General features: G+C 33.9%; 6 protein-coding genes across 7 annotated transcripts; 3 read left to right on the forward strand and 3 right to left on the reverse strand.

Moving 5' to 3' along the window:
* Positions 1 to 247: 247 nt before the first annotated feature.
* LOC108723004 (uncharacterized) lies at positions 248 to 2,940 on the reverse strand. 2 transcript variants are annotated; one of them, XM_018448441.1, is made up of 2 exons: positions 2,596 to 2,940; positions 248 to 1,076 (listed from the first exon to the last, which is right to left on the reverse strand). In XM_018448441.1, exon 2 carries the CDS (start codon positions 1,074 to 1,076, stop codon positions 372 to 374), a length of 705 nt encoding a protein of 234 aa, XP_018303943.1. In that variant the 5' UTR covers positions 2,596 to 2,940; the 3' UTR covers positions 248 to 371. The 2 variants fall into 2 exon arrangements, with proteins under 2 accessions (XP_018303943.1, XP_018303942.1); XM_018448440.1 differs by having other exon boundaries at positions 249 to 1,076; positions 2,607 to 2,940.
* Positions 2,941 to 12,573: 9,633 nt separating this feature from the next.
* Positions 12,574 to 13,442, reverse strand: LOC108722960 (histone H1). The gene has a single exon (XM_018448358.1). The coding sequence runs from the start codon at positions 13,357 to 13,359 to the stop codon at positions 12,682 to 12,684; it is 678 nt and encodes a 225-aa protein (XP_018303860.1). The 5' UTR covers positions 13,360 to 13,442; the 3' UTR covers positions 12,574 to 12,681.
* A 3,395-nt stretch (positions 13,443 to 16,837) lies between these two features.
* Positions 16,838 to 17,292, forward strand: LOC108723008 (histone H3). Its single transcript, XM_018448444.1, has one exon. The coding sequence runs from the start codon at positions 16,867 to 16,869 to the stop codon at positions 17,275 to 17,277; it is 411 nt and encodes a 136-aa protein (XP_018303946.1). The 5' UTR covers positions 16,838 to 16,866; the 3' UTR covers positions 17,278 to 17,292.
* A 1,862-nt stretch (positions 17,293 to 19,154) lies between these two features.
* On the reverse strand, positions 19,155 to 19,596 carry LOC108723010 (histone H4). Its single transcript, XM_018448447.1, has one exon. It carries the CDS (start codon positions 19,561 to 19,563, stop codon positions 19,252 to 19,254), a length of 312 nt encoding a protein of 103 aa, XP_018303949.1. The 5' UTR covers positions 19,564 to 19,596; the 3' UTR covers positions 19,155 to 19,251.
* A 988-nt stretch (positions 19,597 to 20,584) lies between these two features.
* LOC108723009 (histone H2B) lies at positions 20,585 to 21,095 on the forward strand. The gene has a single exon (XM_018448445.1). The coding sequence runs from the start codon at positions 20,642 to 20,644 to the stop codon at positions 21,011 to 21,013; it is 372 nt and encodes a 123-aa protein (XP_018303947.1). The 5' UTR covers positions 20,585 to 20,641; the 3' UTR covers positions 21,014 to 21,095.
* A 674-nt stretch (positions 21,096 to 21,769) lies between these two features.
* U4-U6-60K (U4-U6 small nuclear riboprotein factor 60K) lies at positions 21,770 to 24,802 on the forward strand. The gene is made up of 5 exons (XM_018448443.1): positions 21,770 to 21,920; positions 22,078 to 22,674; positions 23,557 to 23,934; positions 24,015 to 24,228; positions 24,326 to 24,802. Exons 2-5 carry the CDS (start codon positions 22,149 to 22,151, stop codon positions 24,777 to 24,779), a joined length of 1,572 nt encoding a protein of 523 aa, XP_018303945.1. The 5' UTR covers positions 21,770 to 21,920; positions 22,078 to 22,148; the 3' UTR covers positions 24,780 to 24,802.
* Positions 24,803 to 25,371: the final 569 nt, after the last annotated feature.

Genomic DNA, 25,371 nt, shown 5'->3' on the forward strand with positions numbered 1-25,371 from the left:
TATAGAACGTAGCATTATTGTAGATAGAATTCTTCAAACTTGTCGAATAACTGCATCGTCATGTAGATTGGAAATTGTATACTCAAACAGTTGCAGTTCAATGTAATGGCGCAATCAATGTACTAGATGTCAATTGACTGCACAGCCGCGCCAACGAGCATTGATTATTCTTCAACGTGTAACAATAAAGGTTCTTACTTTCTTAAAAAAATTAAAGAAATAAAAAAAGGAAACAAGAAATCCTGACATATTTTATCGACATATCTATCCACACTTGCAACATTCATTTAAAAAATTCGCGGAGCTTTCTTCTTCACCTGTTTTTTTTATCACCATTCAGTTCTAAATATCATACTTCCGCCTTGCAAAGTTCAAGATCTCTTCGGTATGGAAGTCGGAAGAGGTGGCGGTGGTACATCTGGTATTTTTTCTCTGTCGTTTTTCGTATGGGTTCTCTTCTCGTCGTGGAAGCTTGGTAATAGAAGATCGGAATCGACGTTCCTCGGTGTAGTAGCTCGAACTGGTTTCACAGACTCGTAAGGCCGGTAATCGATGTAGTAAGTGCCAGGTACGAGATGTGGATTGAAGCCATTGTACGTATAGATGTACGGTTCGTAGTAGAGGGAACGATAGTTCGGGTAGAAAGTCAATGGCTCCTGTTCATTTTTTTTCGCGGAATTCTTCGTATCGCCGTTTTTAGAATTATTTTCCTTCGCACGATCGGTGATAGCAGGATCTTCTTTCGCGAAACCAAAGCTCATCGACTCGGCTAAATGCGACTTTGAGGAGGAGGCCTGCGCTTGGTCGTTCCTGATCACTTTACTATCGGCGAGCAACGGATAATGCACCACTTCCGGCCCGGCAAAGTGAGGTGCTATCTGCGTGTAATAGAACGGTGGCACGTAGCCGATGGCGGTTCGATGGATGACCGGTTGTATCACAGGGAATGCTCGCGACGGCGATAGATTCTGATTACTCGTAATCACGGCATTATACACCCTCGGTACCTTGAGGAGACCTGGCCCAGGCGCGGCAAACGCGACGGTAGTTAATGCGCACATGATCAGCAGCTTCATCTAGAAAAAGTACTTTTCCATTAGTCCTTTAGTTTTCCATTAATAAAGGAGGACATTAAAAAGGGACCATGCCCTAAAAGGTGTAAGTAAAAGGATTTTTTTTGTAGATATTGACTTCATGGATACGATAAATTATATATATTAAAAAATTCATGGCATTTTTGGGGAACACCTTGAAAATTAAATAAGAATATTAAAATTTGGATAAATACATCATATTCGTACTCAGTTTTCAAGTGTTCCCCAAACGCATCTTTTTCGACAGAAATTGGCCTCTTTTTAACATCCTCCTTTATTTTTTTTTTCGTCACAATAAAGATTTCTATTTACGTATAAAAAATAGCTGCAGAAGGATTCAACATAATAATAAATATATTTTATACCACTATTATATAATATGTGTTGTTCTTCCTAATAAGGAAATGATCGAAAATATTCGAAATGGCGAACAATGCCGAGAGAAGATGGGAGTGTTTCTGTAACTGACACCATTATTGTTTCTGGAAAAGTAACCGATACCGGTGGCGCAAGTGCCTCGCGTGAGCGCGCAAAACACTGCATACAAATGATCCGAAAGCCATGTGCACGGAATGTTACCCCAGCTGTGCTCATAGGCGTGTACTCGAGATTGAATTATCGCATTTGAATTCCTATCGTGTTTGAAGTTCAAGCTCCCGGAGCGATATAGCTGGCGAAGCGTTACAAAGCCGAATAGCGCGGGCGACTCAAATAATGTTTATCGATTTAATTTCAATCTGTTGTATCTCATCTGTTATCAACAATATAGATAATTTTTAATGAAAAATATAAAAGTTTATTATTTAGTAGACAAAATTACAATAAAGAACCAACACACCGAATTTTCAATTTCTTTGGCCGATATTCATAGTCGATTCTTATATTTAAGTCTGTTTTAAGCATCAATCATAGGTCGGTATTCATAGTTGATTCTTATTTTAAGACCGTTAAGTAATGTCTTAAGATGCTAATACGCTCTCTAATTGGTTCGTGACATCTTAAGACTACTTAAAACAGTCTTAAATATAAGAATCGACTATGAATACAACCAAAGAGCCATATTAGCATTTCAAGACATTACTTAAAACGGTTTTAAAATAAGAATCAACTATGAATACCTTTGTCTATATTACGAAAAAAATATTTTACATCCATACAAATTTGTTTTCTGTTATTTTAAAAGTACATGTTGGATCAATATGCCGAGAATACTCTCTCGACGTATAGTCAGCAGGAAAGAAAGGGTTGAAAGACACGATTAAAACTTCTCAGACAGCGTAGGTTTCACAAGGCAAGCCTGTCAGCGAATAAGTAAGATCACGGAAATACATGGCATTGGTGAATCACTTCATCAACATTCACAGCTTCACGATGTCATTTGCACGTATCACTTCCTATTTCCAACAGACCTCACTGTCACGTTTACCTTGTCGAATCGTCCTCGGTCCTATCGGAATTATGGTTAGCGGAGCGGTGTGTATTACCCGTTTCGTGTACTCACCTTCGCGTCGCTCTTATCAACTTCTGTCTCCTGCGTATTTCTTGTACGGCGGGAAATCAGCGAGAAGCTAACACCACAAGTAGTAAGAGCGCTGCATGGGCCCGTAGTATATATGGCCCATAGGGTTCCAGGGTTCAAGTCCTGCCTCCCCCACTACGGGCGACTCTCGGCGAAAGTACTCTCCGATCGCTATTATAACGTTCAACTTCGGACCAGCCTATATCAGCGGTAGAACTGTAGAAGGACAGCCGTTTGTAATACGTCTCCTTCACTGATGCGATCGAGTGTAGCATACGAGTGAACGATTCCTGGGATGACACGCATGTTTTCGAGAAAACCTCTTTTGAAGTGGTGTACATGCTCAAGATGATTTAATACTTAAATAGCAGACATGCCATTTTTACATAATTGCCAAATGCATGATGTGTGTATATGTATTATATATTTAATATCTTTTAATTCTGCCGCTACACCGAATTATGTAAAAAAGATCAAACAAAATTTTAATTTTATATTTTAATAATTATTTGTATAATTATTTATATTAAATTTTATGTCAAATTTTCGAGATTCTTTGTACACTTACAAGGGACACCAGGCAAATTAAAAAAATTCTGAAACTTTGTGTGCAAGAAGAGTAGTTCATCCGTAACACAAAACTATTTTTTGTTCGTGCGGAATTATAGTTTTAGGGGGTGAAACACTCCTTTGAAAAAAATCGGTTTTTTTTCTTTTGAAGCAAATACCGTCGAAACTATAAGATAGATAGAAAAAAATTTCCAGAATGAAAACTAAATGGTTTCAAGAGTACTTTAGAACTATAATAAAATAAAATTAAAATAGAGGTGGGGGTGGGGGTGGGGGTATAAAATAAATAAATAATTAAACCAAATTTTTTTATTATAATTCTAAAATATTCTTAAAACCATTTAATTTTCATTCTGGAAATTTTTTTCTATCTCTTATAATTTTGACGATATTTGCTTCAAAAGAAGAAAACCGATTTTCTTCAAAGGGGTGTTCCACCCTTTAAAACTGTAATTCCGCACGAACAAAAAATAGTTTTATGTTACGGATGAACTACTCTACTTGCACACAAAGTGTCAGAATTTTTTGAATTTTTGAATTGCCTAGTGTTCCTTGTTAGTACACGTACCACAATAACATTTATGATAAAGTTTATGCAAAAACGAGTAAAAAAGTGAGACTCTACATTTCAATTGTATAAATTCAGTGTATAAATTGTTGTGAATCATTTCTGACATATTAACGAATACCGAGTTTTATTCTTCCCAGCTATTATCTGCGAGATATTCAATCAGAAAACAAAATGACAATAATCCGTTTTTCCTGCGCCGTCATAAATAACTCGATAATAATGCATCGATTTCGTCCGTTGCACAAAGTAGTTCACCTTGCTCTCTCAATTCGCCTTCTAATTACAGGCCATTATGATAATTACTATATGCACTTGTCCTTGAAAGTGACACATACGGAAATGGCAAAAGATATGTATTATATTTAAAAACGCATAACAATCGTATCTTTTTTTGCACAGCGCGTGATGCCAATTTATTATATGAAATATTATTATTATTGTAGTTTTGTACAATACTGTTTTTACAATAATTACCTAAGCGCGATCATTACTGACAAATTCTATTTGAATGAAATTTAGTTTCTCTTAGAAAACTTTCGAGCAGATAAAATATATGTATTTATATTTATATGCACGCGTGTGCGTAAATAAAAAATTTTACAATTCTGATTTCTCACGTTTGATAACCGCGTTCCTTGTTTACCGTTATAATTATTTATATACGTCATACAAGTTCGTAAAAGAATGATAAAACACTGGTAAGAACGCTTGCAACAGGATTTTAACAAATCACGCTGATACATCCAAAATTCCATGTACATACACGTACATCAGCCATTTTCACGCACGGCGTGCAGAGCAAGAAAAGCATCTCGTTGGAATTCATCGTGCATAACTTGGTAAGTCAACGTGCTTGAATATCAGCGTGTATGGCGTAGAAGCGCAAACACTACGTGCGAGTTCCTCGCGTAATCGTGTCGCCTCGCATTATTCTTTGTTTGACGAAGACGCATTTGTAGTATATGTCGCTTCGTAGTATATGTCGCTTCGTAGTATATGTCGTGCCTATGTCAATACGTCTGATGACTGCTATAGCAAAACCAAGCTTTCAACTTGGTCCACCCCAGTGAGAAATGACATTGGAATCGATGTCGATTCCATTGTCATTTCTCACTGGGACACTTATATAAACGCATTGCTATTATGGATTTTTACAATCTAGAGCGCATAAATACTTAAAACTACGTGAGCAATTGAAATCTTAATCGAAGCTGCCAAAATTGCTCGAGCATTCTTTTTGATTATTCTCGAGTGGCCTTAACACAATGAAAAGCACAGACAATAGTAAATAATGTTGTGTATTCTAATATACACAGTTTCTAACAAGTCTCTATTTCCTATTCTTATTGCCTGTGCTTTTTAATTGTGCAATTAAGCTAAACACAATGAAAAATACAGGCAAAATGTACTGAAAAAATGCTAAATTTTAATAAATATTTGTTTGAATAATTCTAATTAAATATTTACTAAATATTTACTAAATAGAAACATATATTTATTTGATGCAAAAATTTGATTTAATTTGATTTAATTATAATTTTTTTATTGTACGAAATAAATGTTTACTTTGTACTATTCAAAGAAATATGTATTAAATTAAGATTTAGTAATTGTTTTTCAGTATCAGAAACCATGTTTACTAGAATGTACGGTTTCTGATAAGTTGAAATCTGTTATTTCCTTATTATTAACTATGCTTTTCATTATGTTTAAAGTTATATTATATACGCGTTACATTATAAACTGTTTCAACTACGTGCCACACGATAAAGATAATATATAATAATAACAACCGCATTCGCGGTCACACATCAAATGTGACATCCGATAAATCGCCGACCGATAAATCGATCGACGATTTAATTTTGGTCAGATCGACTCAATCGGTATGTAACAGATTCGCCGCAGCAGCAAGATCGGGAAATTCGGGAGGAAGAAAATCATCAGTAGCACCAACGGCGACAGCAGCAGCAAAATGTTGGCGTATACCACCAACCACCAGATCGACAAAGTTCCCAGAACCGGCTCTAGCATTATGATCCCCCGCTGGTCAAGAGGTCAAGCACACGAGTATAAAAACACGAGTGGGAGCGGAGCACTCGTGAGTATTCCGAGCTATCCGGTTTTACGAAGGTAAAGTACTCCCCGATCATGCTCGGTCTTTCATCGTTGGTGTATTCCGAGGGATGTGCTGAAAACAAAGAAAAATCTTTTGAAATATTCCGCGCCCTTTCTTCTGTGATATATTATATATTGCCTTAAAAAACCGAGTTTAAACGAATTTGATGCGAAGAAAGTAACATTGAAACCATTATCGATAACTTGGTTATCTTTCATCACTATTACATTCCAATATACATTATCAATACTGAAAAGCTGTGATATGTACATATGTATCTATATGTTACGTACATTATAGATTTTTAGTATTGGCAGTGTATATCGAAACACGATTTATGTATATGATAATTCGAACGTAAACACATAATTAACGGTTATGTCACTGATGTTGAAATGTTTTCATACTGAATCGTAATTAATTTGAATTATCTCAGTGTACATTTGTCAAATTAAAATGCAAATGTTACCTCATATATTGGTTGCTGAATTATCTAGTCAAGCATGTAGAAAATGATGTACCGAATGTTACGTCAATCCACTAATATGCACTACTTCGATTGCTAATTATGCAAGAGTTTCGCGAGTCACTCGAAATAATTGCATAATGGTGTTAAAATTATTTGACAAAACATTAAAAATAGTTATTTAAAAACTCTTTCTTAAAAAATAATAAGAAAATCTACGTTAAAAAAATTGACTAAATCTTAATACGTATTTTTTTCATTGGTACTAATATTTACTTACAGTAATAAATATTTACTTAATAAAAAATGATGGTTAAATCAAATTATCAGTTCCTGTGTACAAATAAATATATGTTTACATTTATATTCAGTAAATATTTAGTTAGTACTGTTCCAACAAACATTTATTGAAATATTTAATACATTTTTTCAGAGTGTACTGATTTTTTCTTTATTTTGCTTGTCACCAATTAAAAAAGAAACGCAATAAGTAAATAACAATAAATAAATAAATTGATAATAGGGAATGCGATGTGTAAAAAGCTATCATACGATGTCTATAATAAATTTAATGCGAACATCATGCGAATTCGTGAGAGAGATATGCTCTTTCCTCTTAGAATTCATGGCCTATCTCTCTCTATCTTTTTACTTTATTCGTTCTGTCGAAACTACGCGAATGTCCTTGTGTTGAAATTACTAGATTTATCTCGATAAAATTGTTGAGCAATCTTGTGAAGCAATGCCAAGTCAAAGAAGATAGAACCATGTTGAAAGGAGGAAAAAAGAGATAGAGAAAGAAAGAGAGAGAGAGAGAGAGAGAGAGAGAGAGAGAGAGAGAGAGAGAGAGACAGAAGAAGGAAAAAGAGAATGGGAAATGTTTGCGAAAAATTATTGCAATCTCCGTAATATACACGTAATATCGCGAGAAGCGTGGTCGCTCGCATGCAGACATATTGCATCGAGAAAAGTGAAATTTTCACAATTGCGTAAGAGCTATATAATACTAGCGTTCAACGCGACGTCATCGTGTAATGCAATCTAAGTGCGCGATGTAATGTCAATGATCAAGCGTAACAAGATAAGAGATCTGTATTTTGCACCGGCTCGGTTAATTACGAATTACGTAAATACCTTCTTAAACTGGAGCGTCTATTAAGGCTTGAGCAAGTAATTGTGTGCATATATTTCGTCCACCTGCTTTTTCCGACAAGCAATCAAATGAAAAAGAAAGATTACGTATATATCACTATATATCTGTGTATAACACTACATTACCTATTATTATTCGTTATTCTTTATGTGACATGATTAAGCAAAAACAAAAAAAAAATAAAACATCGACATTGTAAATTTCTTCGTGCGAAAAATGTGTTTAAAAATGTTGTATCAGACACGACGTAACACTCTTATTATACCGACCGTAAAGCGATATTACGTCAATTACCTTTTACTTGCTCCGAGTCTATCGTGAAAATGTAGGTATTTATCGGTAATTGTAACCATTACAAATTAAAATTTTCAGAATATCAAATTGACGAAGTGACAAAATGATAGATCTGTTTACTTGCGATAATGCGTGATAAATAGTATTTAAATCGTTTGTAAATCAAAGCAAATATTAAGTTGCATCTAGAAACGAATATAGGTGAAGCCGTTCAATCACATTGCCAAACTTAATTTTATTTAACTCCAGTCTCTTTCAGAGTTTATTTAACACGGGTTTCTGACCGGTAAATCGGTCAACGACTAGAGGTTCGGTGAGACGCTATTAGCGCTATTTGTGTAATTTTATCCTTGTTTTACGTCCAATAAACAATGAAGATAGAATGACACAAATCGTGCTAATAACGTCCCCCCGAACGCATCCTAGAAGATACGCGTGTCCCAATAAATAGGGCGCGATTGCACGTCCTCCACCCTGCTCCACCCTACCTTCCGTTATTCCGATAACTTCCAAGCTCCGCGTCGCGGCATTCGCGGCAGACCGCATCGCATCAGGCAAGACCGTGATGCACCCTTATCCTCTCGCAGCGCGTGCATCCGAGATGCATGCAAGATGAACGCCACGTGCTGATGGAATGCCGCCAATACGATTCCACAGTTCGCAAGCTGGCATACGTACACACGCGCGCACGCACGCACTCCGCTTTTTCCTCCACTTTTTTCCCGTTTTTTACGACTCCAGACTCCGTCTGGAGTAAGTTTTACTTTTCGCTCGCGCGTCGTACGGAGGACGAGATAGCTCGCGCGACGCGAGCGGGCGCACGCTCGCTTTCTGTGGACTGAGCGCGTTAAAGTTTGCGGCCGATCTACGGCGGACTTTCCCTTTCTTTCGGCTCTTTCGAGACCGGCGGCGGCGCCGTGCCGGTGTAATACCGTGACGGGATCGGCCGCGTTAAAGTCGCCCGATTACTACATACGAACGGTTGCTGTGAACGCTGCGCTACGCCGCGATCGCACCGCACCGCGCCGTGCCGTGCCGCACGAAGACGCACACGCTCGCACGTTAACCCGATGGCATTGACAAGTTTCCCGCCGCCGTTTCGCGTCTCATTTCCATAGTTGTTGCTCAACGAACGCGCGAACAAAGAACTTACCAGCTGGCAAGGAATGCATGTCGTTCATTTACCGAAACAACATAACTAAAAAAATCAAGTTCTCCAGAAAATGATTTCGAATGTTTTAATCATTAAAAAATTTTATAATATTTTTAATGCAAATTTATTTATAATAACTGATTGTACAGGAATAAAAGTATGTTAAAGTTTTTTGACTAGAACTGTTTAATAAACAACTGAGATGAGACATTGTCAAAGCAAAATAATTGACAAAATGTAGTAACGTAATATCGACATAATTGTGATGAGTTTTAGCAACTCACATCAGTGTGTTGATCAGAAAATGAAGAACTTCAAAGAGCCGTTTTATTTGCAAAATATAAACAATAAAAAATGACAATTTTTTTAGTTATGTCATTGTTCCAGCAAATAAACGATATGAACAAACACAAAAATACGTTTTCGATTGTTTTGAGGGGTTACTAACGCGAAGCTTCATTCAATTTTTTCTATACAGAAAATTAGAGATTTTATTTTCTCTAAAAAGAGAGAAGCGTAATGGAAGATGAAGAGACAGTGTTGCGAGAAGTAAAAAGTTGCTCTTTCGCTTAAAATTGCGGTCAAGGCTCTATGTAGCTTTCGGATATATGTCTATATCAAAATTTTATATGACAAATACCATTCTCATAACAGTTTCTTATAAAATATGTTTACATAATATTTGATTCGTAAATTCGAATTTAAGATTGAATAATCGCAAATTCCTAACTTGTCTCCTCATCTCCGATATATTAATTAAAATATTATTTGATAGAAGAAGCTTCTTTGCAGTGTTTCTAAAAATCATCCATACACTGAGAAAAATGTTTAGTTCGATTAATCGGGTTCTGATTGAAAATGAACGAAGCAGAATTTTCTAGTTAAATCTGCTAAATTCTAGAGATAACAGGAATTTTCATTGTGATATAATCAGAATCTTCTGGTTCATTTTCTTTTATTTTCAACTAGATATTTGTCTCACAGTGTCAGAATATAGAAATAATTTTTTTTTTCCGCTTATTATTTGCCAAATCTATCAATGATGCAAAAAAAGTTAAAAAATCGTACGGGAAACGATGATTTATTTGTAGCAAGATTATTCCTAAGTTTACACTCCCTCCTTAATACATCCATATGTATATCGTATAAAAGAATAAAAGACATAATACGTAAAAGAGAGGCATAATACGTTTATTTAAATTATAATTATCATCTGGTATATAATGCTGACGATAACACAAGCAAGACTATACAGACATAGGAAAAGTTTACAAAGAAAGACGAAAAAAAATCTCTCTCGCGTGTACGCCTCGTATAAAATATTAATTATTTAATTGAATAATTCAGTTGATAGATCGCGCGTTAAAATTTCGGAAAACGTGAGAGCGTATCTCGATAAACGATCAGAGCGATTTAATTGGCGCCCGGCGACCGATCGTGCGAGCGAACGCTCATTTTTGACGAGAGCAACGCGAGGTTCATCGTTCTTGTACAAAGATGACCTTCGGACGAGACTTCGTTCGCTTGCTGATGATGCGCGTAATTGGAGCAGCACACCGTCCACTCAGCGTATCTCTTTTCAATGTACAATTCCGACGACGTGCGCGTGAATAAATTCTCCCGACGATAATCCTCAAATTCCTGACTTTCAAACTTTAAAAACGTCATCACCGGCATGTTATTTTCTTAATTTATTAACTATGCCACACATGACACATTTATTATAGTTAGTCATCTCTTTGAAACGAGTTTCATTCTCATTCGTCCCAACTTATACTTACAATTTTATGAAATATAACAAAAATTAAAGAAATAGACGCACGAAGTCAAAATAAATCCTAGAAAAAGTATTCTAAAACTTAAAAAAATTAATTTAAAAAATTAACTTTTTTATTATTATATTCTCCTTTTAAAAAATTAATCCTCTTAAAATCCGAGACATTTAAACTGAACAGTAATTAGTTAGTTATCAATTAACTTTTACTATCAGTAATCTAAATTAACTTTCTTTTTGTAAACATAATATGATAAATGGCTACAATGTTGAATATATCGTGGCATCTGTCTTGATTATTCTTATTAGGTATTTTCGAAACTGGTTCAGTCGGTCTGCGGCCGGTCCATTGATGTATGTCGATAAAGTTACCCACTAAAAATTCTTTCACAACCTACTTTACCGATGCAGAATTTGCTGGCAGCGCTCCGTCCTATATACGGAAAATTTGCGAATTACAAAGAAGTTCAAGCAATGTTGGGACACTCGCGTCATCTGTGACGATAATAATAAGTTTCTTATTCAAAGATACTTTGATTGAATTTGATGACCGTTTTCTGACATTATTTGTATTTATGTTGACATTACTAATCCGAGTCTGATTAAATATATTTTCTCCTATTTGTCATTTTATATTTTTCGTCCTTGATTATATATTAATTGGCTACTGATGTATATAAATAAAAAACGATTTTACCGACGTGCTGAGATATTTAATCATAAGACGCCCAGCATATAATATATACAACATGTGTAGCTTGATTTTAGAAATGTAAATTGATTATTATTAAAGATGTTTTAGAAGAGCTATTTCAATTCATAAAGGTATTATTTATTAGCCATCTGTGTGTCGTACCACGGCGTTGCTCGTCGAAGTTTTTGGAACATAAATTTTCCAGAAATGTCGCTGAATGAATTGGAAAGAAATGACGTAGTAAATAGAATAAGATATATCGATTCAGTTGCAACGTGACCTAAATTAAGTCTAACTAAACTTTTCGCATTTATATCATGAATATTATCCTTGATCCATGAAGATAACAAGAAGACAATTAACTGGAGATATCTGAATATTTGAGTTAGCTAACCTAAACTATCTATGTGAAGGGCCACGTAATCTTAAATGGCGATCAAATAATTTCTCCATGAATGTTTTTAGAATGTACAATAGAAGTTCAGGCTCCAGCACCATAAGAAAAGAGAAAGATATGATCACGCACAAACTGCGTCATTAGAAAAATGATGTGAATGTTTCCACGATTATCCCGACTTCGCGATTTTAACCTAGCCTATAAAAAATGTATATTAAGAAATACATTAAGAAATTTATCGTATTCGAAAAGATAATTCTCGCGAAGCTATTCCCTATTACACGATCTCTTGATAAAAAATGCTAGATCGCACGCCACGTGTTGTATTTCTTTTGCATTTTTATCGTTTCTTACAAGTATCTCTGGCTATAGAATATAGAAGCGTTTGTGCTATCCTATAACTTTCATCGTGTATTTAAACAAGATCTATTCCTAGAAAATAGGAAGCAAGAGATTTTTCTAATCGGAATTTCAAATATGTAATTTGAGGGCGACTACCTTGGTTTATTAGCCGTTCTATTCAGCGACGATTAAAAATAGTGTGAAATTTTATGCTTTGTAAATGTTTAATCTAAACACAAAAAAAAAAATAATAAAACTAGAAGTCTACAACAAAAATTTTAATTAAATATCATTTTCTAAAAAAAAAATACGATTAAAAATAAATAACTAATGTAATTATATTTTTTGTTAATATTAATAAATTAACTTATTTTAACAATATCCTAATAAATATTTAATTAAAATATTTTTTTCCAATGATTTTGGGAAAAGGAAATTTTGATTATTGCGAGCAGATTGTTCCATCGTATAACAATTTGGGGCCCTGAAAAGGGCCAGTTTTTTTTTTATCAGTTTTAGATTAGAGGAATCAAAATTATTTTTTTGCTTTTGACGCTTTTGTTGTTGCTGCCTTGGTGGTTTTTGGCTTTGGAGTCTTGGTTTTTGCTGCTGGAGCTTTGATGGCTTTCTTCGTTTTAGACAGATTCTTACGTGCAGCAGCCTTTTGTTTAGCTGCGGCTTCGACCTTCTTAGTTGCTGCAGTCTTAGCGGTTTTCTTGGGAGATGCCGGCTTTTTCTCAGCCGTTGTCTTCTTAGTTTCAGCGGCTTTTTTAGTTGCAGGAGCTTTCTTTGTAACTTTTTCGGTCGTCTTTTTCACGTCGGAGCTAGGTTTCGGTGCTGCACGCTTCACCTTACTCTTCGGAGAGGATTTGGTAGTCGCGAGCTTAAATGAGCCTGACGCGCCTTTTCCCTTGGTTTGCACCACCGCACCAGATATAACCGCTGTTCGAAGGTATCGTTTGATGAAGGGAGCAAACTTCTCTCCATCGACTTTGTAAGTGGAAGCGATGTATTTCTTGATTGCCTGCACGGATGAACCCTTGCGATCTTTCAGCTCCTTGATGGCAGATGTGACCATCTCCGAAGTCGGCGGATGATTCGACTTTGGGCGCTGCGTCTTTGCTGCTTTAGATTTCGCGCTCTTCTTCGCAGGCGTTGTAGCAGCTGCGTTTTCCGTAGCCGCAGCATTACCAGATGCGTTCTTATCTTCCATTGCGATGCGATACGAGAAAAATGCCAATGTTCAACGACAAAGTACAAATATAAACTTTCGTACTAGACGCTCACAGATGACGCTATTCTCGAATATTGTCAAGCGACTCAGTCAACGCGCTACTTGTACTACGAGCGCGGACCACGGAGAGAGGCCCTCCCAATGTTGCAGGTAACAAGCAGCTGGGAATGAAAGAGCGTCCGGTAATTGTTCGTTGTTTAAACAATATTTTACATAATGAAGGTCATTAGTTCGCGACTCAGAATTGTACAAGCAAGTAGCTAGTTTCATTTGGTATACATTTTAACGGCCCTCTGCGCGGTTGACATCGATTTTTTCGCGGTTCCGTGCGATGCGAGCACTCGGTTCATTCGAGGAGCTCGATTCAATTCGAGAAATAAGTTAATAAACAATATAATTATTAATGCACGGCGCACTTATGCGGCTCATAAAACGTCGTGATAGCTGTGCTAACCGACCGCAAGTGTTTACCCCGAGCGAAGCACCAGATACGCGCTGAAAATTCCAAGTTTCACGGGTGGCAGAATACAAGCGTTAGCGCAACACAAAGTGAATACCGATTACAAAGTACATTTGCAGACAATTTTACTGAATAGTGTAAAATGCCATTATCGATCGAGAGAAACGCAAATATAATTAGGTTGCAATATTATACGCATAATCGACAATTTCGTTCGAAGAATATCGTATATACATGAAAACGGCTTCCTATAACACGCCGATTGCCCCTGTGCAGTAAACCTTACTGTTATAACGAACCTGTATATAACAAGAGATAACGAAATAACATATAGAGATTTGTATAAACGAAAAATAACGTTTGAAAAATATTAAACTGTCGTTGCACAGTCATTTCCTTGAAATTTGCAAAAATCAAGCGCAATTTGATATCATAATTCAGTTCTGATTCGCGAACTATACGACTAAAGAATCATAAAAACTGTCGTAACCTAATAATATTTCCAAGCAATAAGTTTTACAGATGATACGAATGCTTTTGCATCCTGAAACAGAAATCGATGACATACTCAAATTCCCGTTTTTGAAAATTTGTAGAGCGACTTTTCACGAATTTGTGTCTGTATAACGACTTGAGAACTCTTTTTCGCAACGCGCTGATTAAGTCTCCTTGCATGCAACAGCGTATTACTTACAACAATTATCCAAAATAGTATAATAAGCATATTTTATCATGTTTTGTATACTTTTGTTGAATTTAAATACAAAAAGTTAATTTCTATAAGTACAAATTGTACATATTTTTTACAATGTTATCTATATTTTAAAGAAATCGTATTCGTATAAGAGACACTCGATCGAATTGAAACGCTCGGTCGTTTATATTTATGAAGAATACAAATTTTATTATAGAATGTAGATGGAAAAATTTGTTTTAAATATAGATTAAAATGTATTACTCTTAATTCCTCGCTTTTTTTCTTAAGCAACCTTTATTACTTTTATATTTCTGAAACGCACTATTAGATTTTCCTTATCTTACAATATAATTTTGTGAAACTTTCTGAGGTATTTAACATTTTAGAACTAGTGATTTTAACACTTATAATTAACATTTTTATAATAATTAACATTTTACAACTAATATACAATATATGTTTATTCGTATCTATAATTTTCTTTATTGTCAATAGAATTATTATACTAAAACATTTACATCGTTTGCATAATTTGACTTTATGAAAATATGTGTATAAAATATTAATATTACATTTGATATTTACAAACTTACAATTACATCTCGAACATATTATATTTACAATATTTAAAAGGAGAAGCATATAATAAAGGAAAAATATGAATATACACACGCTCATACATATTTATACGCGAATACTTGACCGAATTATGGCATTAAAAATAAAATAATATTGAAAGCTGCATTTCATTGATTTTTATTTTATAGGTTAGCGTGTAAGTACATGTCTAAAATAGTTTCATAATTTCTTTGACAATACTTATAGTAACCATTTAATATTAACTTCTTGGCATACTTACAGTTTCTAAGAACAATAACTTATTTTTAGTCCAAGTTTTACAATCTCTATAAAAATGCATATGAAATCTTATGAAGCTTATGCTAAACAAATATACATACTGCGTTGTGATTGAGATTTCATTTCGTCTATAAAAATATTATAGTAGATTATTATTAGATACTATTTACCATTTAATCGATTGAAATAAAGAAAAATGGAATATGCAAACAACACAAATGATATAGTTTAACTAAAATACAAACACATCATTTCTCATGATATTTAGATAGGTTATGTATCTAATGTATTTTGATGTAATTGTAGTTTTAGGATATTTTTGGAATTTCCATGAAACGAATAAGTAAAACTCGCAGCTAAGAAAAAAACTAAAGTATCTTAATATTATATTTGTACATAATAAATATATCGTCTAAGATAAGTCTGCATGGACAAAAATATTCTATTCATAACTGAAATATCCATATTTTCAATCTAAATCGAAATATTTTCTTACGCAGAATTATCAGAAAATGTAATTTCATATTTTGCATTTGACATTTGACATTAAATATTATCCGCTTGCTTCGGCTATCTAATTAATATATGTTATTAATTTTAAAACTACTTATGATGTACATATGTTGCAAATTATGCAAACATATTTTATGTTAAAGACTTAATGTAAGTAAATAAGACTAAATATTTGACAAAAATTTAATAAAACGATTGACTTAACAATCAATATTTATGTCAAATATGATTACTAGCGAATGTTAGATTCGTTAATATTTTAAACAGCGTGACATTTATTTATTTTTTAAGTTTGGAATACAAGATTTAAATATTTAATTTTTATTCGCAGAATTTCTCATTTAAGTGAAAAGTAATTAAAATTACTGTTATTGTTCATGTACAACTTGATATTGAAACGCAATTATAATTTCAAAGGTACCTAAATTGACATCAATCATATCTTATATCAAACATTAATTGTATCAAACATTGTAACATATATTATGCTGGTATCGGAGAGAATAACATTTTATTGAATTTTAATTCCATTTAGAAAAGGTATACAAATATTATAAGTAAATATATGCCACATAAAATGTCTTTTCTTTACACGTTCTTTCCGTACGTATTGCTACAGTATATTTAGTTAATTCCTATAATCTGTATGTATCATTGATTTATCGTTGATATTATATATGAAATAAGGCTGGAAAGTAATATGTTTCGTTTTTTACATTCTCATACACGTTATATATATGTTATACGAGGGATATTCTTTAAAAATTTGTGTTAAAGAAATAACACTGTCAGACTCTGCGTGTGCGCGCGCGACTGTTACACTGCCTCTCCCCACCATTAGTGCAGCGACCAATCGCTGTCGAGCCGGTTGTCTTGGGCCCTATAAAAGTACGCGTGACGAGCAAACACCGTTTTTCTTCTGACGACCGTTCGGGAACGTACTGCTCAGATTAGAAAAATGGCTCGTACTAAGCAGACTGCACGCAAGTCTACCGGAGGCAAGGCTCCCCGAAAACAACTGGCGACTAAAGCGGCTCGTAAGAGTGCGCCTGCCACAGGTGGCGTGAAGAAGCCTCATCGTTATAGGCCTGGAACTGTGGCTCTTCGAGAAATTCGTCGCTATCAGAAGAGTACCGAATTGCTGATCCGCAAACTGCCATTCCAACGCCTCGTTCGTGAGATTGCTCAAGATTTCAAAACTGACCTTCGTTTCCAAAGCTCTGCTGTCATGGCATTGCAAGAGGCTAGCGAGGCTTATCTTGTTGGTCTATTTGAAGACACCAATCTTTGCGCTATTCACGCCAAGCGAGTTACCATCATGCCCAAGGATATTCAACTGGCACGTCGTATTCGAGGAGAGCGTGCTTAATTAAAAAAATATATATCGGCCCTTTTTAGGGCCATCAATTTTTTTGTACGATGGATCGTCTCTTTCGCTTACATGTCTTCCATATTTTGAAATAAAACTAATTCGTGTTTAATTTTATTATGAGCAACAATTTTGAAATGTTAAATATGCTTTTAAAGAGATATTACGACTTACTCGTTTTTAAAAATATTTTAGATAAGTAAAATAAAACTATCAACGCTCTAGGTATTGGAATTTATTTATTTTTATTTATTTGTATTTCAAGTTATTAGAATTTTTTTAAGTGATCATCAAAACCATAAAAGTTTATCGCGCACTATGTCTTATTTCTGCAATAGATTGTTACTAGAACTCGCTTTCGCCATATGTCAAACGTACACCCTAATTCCTCCATTTTAATTTCATCATTAATTTCAGACTACGTACATTGTATCATCAAAAATATTATTCGTTGAAGTTTTCTATCGGTATCATTTGAGATCTGATGTACATAATTATATATGGAAAAATAGTCAAAATTTAAAAAAGAATTGTTTAGTATGAATTATTTATTAAAGTTGCGCATAAAATTGAATTTAATAATTTTTTTAATATAATGGGATTTGAAGTTCTTTAGATTTCAAAAGTGTATACTCTAGTTCAGCCACAGGAAACAGACTCTAAGTTACGAAATGCATGCGATCGATGTATTTATGCCATATACCTCTCATAACACAACATTCACAGTGAACTGCAGCTTAGAATATTGACGCAAATAACTTCAAAAAATTTAAAGAATTGAAACGAAAATAAATGCGTGTCAAACCAACGTTGTAACTCTGATACTTTTTATTTTAATTCCCAAGAAAATAACCTCAAAAACGAAGTTTCTACTCTATAGACTAAAATAGTTAAGAATGTCAATGTTTTCATATGTTAAAAATGTCAATGTTTCACATGAAAATTATTTCCTTATTGAACTATCCTAGATAGTAAATATGTTCAATTGTTCAAAATGTAGACGTCTTTTTTGAATGATCATGCACGCTGTTTGGGATTTTATTCTATAATCAAAATTGTTATTAAATTTAATTCACACTTCCAATAATTTTCATTAAACAAATACAAATTTTTTAAGTTAAAAGAAAAGCATCACGTCACATGACGATTAATGATGTCAAGTTATATTACTTGTGTATATGCCAGTTTTAGAATCTATATTAAATTAAAAATTATCTTATACTATAATTCCAATAATTGCATTTATGTATGTATATGAAAACCGCTCCGCATCTTATGTACGTGAACGAGCTTTGTCCACAGATTGACGTGTTCATTCACTCCTAACCTCAAAAACTTTCAGAAGTCCATCTTTCGAGCATTCATATAAATTGTAGTCTTATTTACATTTAATATGTACATTTTGTCAAGTTTTGCATAAATACTAAATTATACATTTACAATAATGTGAATCATAATATTGTGTTTACATATTATATGTATATAACAGTTGCAAATTTAAACGAGAATTGCATGAAAAGAACGAAAACAAAAATATCTTTATGTAATATTAACACCATTAGCAACAATGAAATAGCTATTCTACAGAAATAAAAAAAGAGAATTTGAAGCATTTAAATAGATATGCATTTTCATATACTTAAAAACTGTAAACTTTCTCGCTTTAAATTTATCGTCTTTTTTAGATAAAGATAAAAAGAGCCCTTAAAAAGATTTTAGTTTAATTTATATTAGAACGGACAAGAATCCAACTCAATTTGCATACATTATAATTGATATTTGACTTTTTCGTGATTAAATGTTAACATTTTAATATCGAACATATATAGGTTATATTATACGAATTTATTATGAAGCATGTATAGATATAGGTAGGATAATAGGATTATACAACGAACAGAAATTATTCAAACGTTTGAAATATTTGTGGCCCTGAAAAGGGCCGATTTGATTTGTAGAGCCACTGTTCTTCGTTTAACCACCAAAGCCGTACAGAGTTCTGCCTTGACGTTTGAGGGCGTATACGACGTCCATGGCGGTTACAGTCTTCCTTTTCGCGTGTTCGGTGTAGGTTACAGCATCGCGAATAACGTTCTCAAGGAAGACCTTCAACACACCTCGAGTTTCTTCGTAGATCAAGCCGGATATACGCTTGACACCACCACGTCGTGCCAAACGACGGATAGCTGGCTTGGTGATACCCTGGATGTTATCGCGAAGAACTTTCCTGTGACGCTTTGCTCCTCCTTTTCCCAATCCCTTTCCTCCCTTACCGCGACCAGTCATCTTGAATCTCTACGATACGAACTCGCTGATACAAAGACAAACCGACGAATGCGACAAAATGGTTGGAGCAGGCACCTTTATATACTGTTTCGACTCGGCTCTCCCCTCCACGTCGACGTCAGCCAATCAGAACGGTTACTCGGTTTCTCACACTCATCGTATGCGCAATAGGTGAAAATATTGTCCAACTACTTAATATGCTATATATATTAAGTGTACATATTTATACAGGCTTGATTCTGATAAATATTACGAAAGTTTATGAAAAAAAGGATGAGAAATAAAAAAGGAATTTATACCTATTTATGAATCTATTCAATAATATACAAATCGAATCTGTTTCGAACGATTATGCATAAATTTTCCCAACGGTTGCTTTTTTACACAATTCAGTGAATTATTTCGCTCTTGTTGTTTAATGTTGACAAACAAGAATGTAATGATTTATTGTGTCACACTGTGAATCTTTGTGTACCTTCATTGAAAATGCCATTGTAATGGCGTGTGCTCGAAAGCATCTAGTGAATTTACAATTAGAAAATATCCATCAGTCGATGCTCTTATGCGATGATCTGTACGAGAATATTGTTTAGATTTGCTGTTTAAATTAATATGTTAATATTTGACATTACATTTCAATTACAATTAGTAGCACGCAGAGAATAGCGATGCTGTTGTCTTTTCTTATATTCATCTGATGAAATGTACATACATTCATTATTTAATTATAAAGTCAAATATATTAATAATCACGATATATTAATAAGTAAAATTAAAACTGGTTCAGCGTACAACGTAATTAGGTACTTCGTTAAGGAAGTTGAGAAAGAAAACTATAGAAAGAGTACACGAGAGAAAGAAAGATGGAATGTGAGTACGCTTAGCAACATGAGCGCCGACCAATGACGTGCGGCGAAGCCACAGCTGAGCGCTGCTCGCACGTGATTGGTGCGCTTCGGACGACACTTTCTGCTATATATACCGTGTTTTTCGAGGGATTGAGCGGTATTCGATCCTCGAACGTCGTGTATGTCACGTCGCATTCGAAGTACGAACACTTTCGTCAAGGAGATCGACGATGCCACCTAAAGCTAGCGGCAAAGCGGTGAAGAAAGCCGGCAAGGCTCAAAAGAACATCAGTAAAACTGACAAGAAGAAGAAGAGGAAGAGGAAGGAGAGTTATGCGATCTACATCTACAAGGTGTTGAAGCAGGTCCATCCTGACACCGGAATCTCCAGCAAGGCTATGAGCATCATGAATAGCTTTGTCAACGATGTCTTCGAACGCATCGCAGCAGAGGCGTCTCGTCTGGCACACTACAACAAACGCTCGACGATCACATCTCGGGAGATTCAAACTGCTGTCAGGCTTCTTCTTCCCGGAGAGTTGGCGAAGCACGCTGTTAGCGAAGGCACAAAGGCAGTTACTAAGTACACAAGCTCAAAGTGAACTGCTTTTACCAAAACGGCCCTTTTCAGGGCCACCAATTGTCTCGTAACATTGAATGTTCTCTTATGTTTGAAACATTACCTTTCTAATTTAATCTTAATTTCTGAAAATATATAAAATGTCCAATTCCTTAATCAAAAGTTACTATTATCACTCTAATTGTCACTCCTAATATTATTTTCCTTTAATATCCTCACATTTTTCAATCTTGTTCATTGTTTGAATTATCAAATAAACTTGTAAATCTAATATAAATGTTAAAATATATATATATATATATATATCTGTTTGAAGTTAGAAATGAAGGCATTCGTAAATTAAATTACTATAAATGGATATGAAAAGTTGAATAATTCATATTGCCATACTATTTGAAATTTTTATATACTAAAGTATCCATCTACGTGCTTTTATTATGTTAATATTTTATGAATTAAAAATTATTGAGAATATTTAGTAATAGATGAGCTAATTTACAATAACTATTTTAAATGTTTTTACATTTCTAATTTACATTGAATATATTTACATTAAAAATAGAACTATTTTATTACTTTTAATGTTATTGTCTGAATTTTTTTAACATGTTAATAAAATAATTTATGAGAGTAGATAAAATATATTTTTTCATTATTTTGTAATTATTAGTTTGATAACCTTATTTATGAACTAATTTCGATTATTTCGATACAAATCGATCGTTCATGAGTAGACCATGTTAAAGGTTAAATACTACTGAATGCAGACTGATGCGAATCACGCGAATGAATGTGAGATGTGAGTAGCGTAAAGTATAAAGTATTGTTTAAACGATGTATAAACGTCTCAAGAACATGAATTGTAAAATTTTTTGAAATATATGTAAATATTGCGAATAGTTGCGGATTATATTTTGATTATACATAACGTAAGTATTATCAGCAATAAAATACATATAAGTTAGGTTAGGTTAGGCCTTAAATGCTTTGTGATATTCTATAGCGGTATTTTTTTACTACTCAAATGTTCCATTGCTTGTAAATTATTTATATATATATATATATAACTGTGTAATATATTCGCAGTCAAATAAAACGGAGGAATTACAGACTATACCTCCTAAAAGAGGAGGATTATAACCTCCTATAACCTCAAAATGTCCGACGACGAGGATTTGGTTTACGTTAAGAAGCAGAAAACCGTCCATTATGGCTCCTTGGAGGAGGCAGAACGTGCACGACTTGCAGCTGTCGTCGAAACTACGGATGAAGAAAAGGATGTCACAAATGCAAACGATGTCATCAATGTTTCCGTCTCAGGAGGAAATGTACATATTTCGAATGAATACATGGAGCTCGAGGATGAAATGTCCAAAGATCGGCAGGCATTATTGGAAGAATTTGAACGTAGGAAAAAAGCTAGACAAATTAATGTTTCTACAGATGACTCCGAAGTGAAGAAACACTTAAGACAATTGGGTGAGCCAATTTGTCTCTTTGGAGAAGGTCCAGCGGATAGAAGGACAAGATTAAGAGAATTATTAGCTAGCGTGGGAGAGGATGCTATTAAAAAGAAACACGAAGAAGAAGAAAAACCGTCCTATCCACTCGAAAAGGATGCAGAGTCAACTTGGTATCACGAGGGACCAGATTCTTTGCAAATTGCACGATCATGGATAGCATGTGAGTCATAATTATACTTGCATCAGGAATTGCCAGAAAAATCCAATAGATAGAAAAAAATCAGGAAAAAATTCAAGATCCTGGACTTTATCACTGGAATAAATTGTAAAAAATTATAATAAAATTAATATTTAGTACTAAAAAAAATAGATTTATATACTTTATGCAGAAAATATTTTTGTTTTAATTAGTATAAATCATACTAATCACAATAGTTTCAAAGAAAACCAATAGTAATAAAACACCTTATATAATAAAGTCTCTTTTAATTCGAATTAATATGTGAAATACTTTTTTAAAACAGAAACTTTAAAGATAATAAATGTAATTAAAGTTTATATTAATTTTTATTTTGATTACAGTTTCACAAGAAATATAAAGATAATTTTAACAGAATATAAAATTTTTTAAAATATAGAATATAAAATTTTAATTAAGAATATAATATAGATTATACAATTTTTATTTATCTGATTCGAGTTTATTAATATCTTGCGACAAGAAACTAAATTATTTGTTATATTGATTCCTAATCTTTTATGGATTTTACTTTAGATGAAGTTTAAATTGAAAAACACTTAATTGAAAGCAAAATAGTGACACTAGAATATCGATGACAAAATACAATATTTTCCAGAAAAAAATTGGTAAACACTTTTCTATTAAAAAAAAACTTTCTATTTATTTTATTGTTTTTAATAGAAAAGTGTTTACCAGTTTTTTTTTTCGAAAAATACTGGATTTGATTATTAGCATGAATGTTAAAAAAATGTAGAATTTTATAAACTACAAATTAAATCCATATAAAAATATAAGTATTCATATCTCTCTCTCTCTCTTATTTTTTCAATACAATATTATTTAACTTTTATATATTTGTAGCTTATTCATTGCCCAGAGCAAAGGCACGGCTGGATAAGGCAAGGCAAGATCTACTATTACCAGCTGCAACTCGTACAGCGAAAAGACAAGAGCTTTTGAAAAAGTTGCAAGCATTGAGCATTTATTGCTCTCAAATTGGTGATAGCAGACCCATTTCCTTTTGCCAATTCAGCCCTAATTCAAAAATCCTTGCTACAGCTTCATGGTCAGGCTTATGCAAGTTATGGTCTGTACCTGACTGTACTTTGTTGCGCACTTTACATGGACACAATTGTAATGTTGGCTGTATTGTTTTTCATCCAAAAGCTACAATAACCGAAGATGTGGTAGGTGATAATGCGGTACCAACTTGCGTGCTGGCATCATGTGCAGCAGATGGTATGCAGCAGATACATATTATTATAAATGACACATAAAATTATATGATAATGTTATTTTATTACGTCTAAATTTTACAGGCACTGTAAAACTGTGGAGTGGTGGTACTGGTGAAGAACCATTAGCAGAGGTGGAAGGACATGAACCTCACAGAGTTACCAGGATCGCTTTCCATCCATCTGGACGATTTCTTGGCACATGTTGTTATGATGCATCTTGGCGATTATGGGATTTGGAACAACAAGCGGAAGTACTTCACCAAGAAGGTCACGCTAGAGCAGTACACTGCATTAGGTATATTTCCTCGCATGTTGTTTAATTTATCATATTGATCTATTTTTAATTCATCATATTAATGAATTTTTATTATGTATTGCGTGTTTTTATTTAGTTTTCAATGCGATGGAAGCGTTTGTGCCACAGGCGGTCACGACTCTTTCGGCAGAGTATGGGATTTACGTACCGGCAGATGCATAATGTTTATGGAGGGTCATCTAACATCCATCTTCGGCATTGATTTCTCACCAAACGGTTTTCACATAGCGACAGCAAGCGAGGATAATACCTGCAAGATATGGGATTTGCGAAAGCGAACTTGCATATACACGATACCAGCACATACCAATTTGCTGTCCGATGTGAAGTATCAAAAAACAGAAGGACAATACTTGGTTACCGCATCTTATGATAACACAGCTAAAATTTGGTCCAACAAAACATGGCAACCTCTTAAAATGTTACCAGGTCACGATGGAAAAGTCATGTCCGTTGATGTTTCGCCCGATCATAAGTTTATTGCAACTAGTTCATACGATAGAACTTTCAAGTTATGGGCCCCAGAATGAGATAATTAGAAACTATTTCTTCTCAACAGTTATCTTAGAAATCCTATAAATATTTATCTTAGTACTTCTTCTAATAAAAATGTTGCATAAATTTGCGAAATATTCATGTAAAACATTAAGCCTGTTCTTTTTAGCTAAACTTCTTGCACGGTTTATCTTTTCTCTTTTTCTCTCCAACGTAGAGAAAAAAGGAAGAAAGATAAACCATGCAAGAACTTCAGCTAAATCAATTGTAAAAATATCTAGTCCCCTATTTCTGAAAAGAAATGTATACGAAAAACTAATAATATACGTATACTATAGTATTTTCCTAGTTTTTCGTATACGTTTCTTTTCAAAAATAGAGACCCTGATTTGTTCATTACATGTATTCCAATTTTATGGAATGTAAATTATTATATTAATTTTATATTATGAGCATATAATTTTGTATGACTAATTTTTATAAAAATTAATTATCTGAAAATAATGTGTTTTTTTATATTAGAAATGTATTTTTTGTTCGCTAAACATACAGCTTATTTGATTCCATTCGAAAATTTGCAAGAATATTATTAACGTTCGCACTATGCGCGCGTTTCAGAAAAATATG

Source organism: Mycetomoellerius zeteki, unplaced genomic scaffold (genome assembly GCF_001594055.1).
Source record: "Mycetomoellerius zeteki isolate Tzet28-1 unplaced genomic scaffold, Tzet1.0 scaffold221, whole genome shotgun sequence".
Classification (NCBI taxonomy): domain Eukaryota; kingdom Metazoa; phylum Arthropoda; class Insecta; order Hymenoptera; family Formicidae; genus Mycetomoellerius; species Mycetomoellerius zeteki.

What these genes read in the sequence shown, in the direction of transcription:
- U4-U6-60K (XM_018448443.1), top strand. Translation starts at nt 22,149, where the DNA reads ATGTCCGACGACGAGGATTTGGTTTACGTTAAGAAGCAGAAAACCGTC. An exon ending in GGCATCATGTGCAGCAGATG is followed by an intron (nt 23,935 to 24,014) that starts GTATGCAGCAGA and finishes TAAATTTTACAG; the next exon opens with GCACTGTAAAACTGTGGAGT. An exon ending in AGAGCAGTACACTGCATTAG is followed by an intron (nt 24,229 to 24,325) that starts GTATATTTCCTC and finishes GTTTTTATTTAG; the next exon opens with TTTTCAATGCGATGGAAGCG.
- LOC108723010 (XM_018448447.1), bottom strand. Translation starts at nt 19,563, where the DNA reads ATGACTGGTCGCGGTAAGGGAGGAAAGGGATTGGGAAAAGGAGGAGCA.
- LOC108722960 (XM_018448358.1), bottom strand. Translation starts at nt 13,359, where the DNA reads ATGGAAGATAAGAACGCATCTGGTAATGCTGCGGCTACGGAAAACGCA.
- LOC108723009 (XM_018448445.1), top strand. Translation starts at nt 20,642, where the DNA reads ATGCCACCTAAAGCTAGCGGCAAAGCGGTGAAGAAAGCCGGCAAGGCT.
- LOC108723008 (XM_018448444.1), top strand. Translation starts at nt 16,867, where the DNA reads ATGGCTCGTACTAAGCAGACTGCACGCAAGTCTACCGGAGGCAAGGCT.
- LOC108723004 (XM_018448441.1), bottom strand. Translation starts at nt 1,076, where the DNA reads ATGAAGCTGCTGATCATGTGCGCATTAACTACCGTCGCGTTTGCCGCG.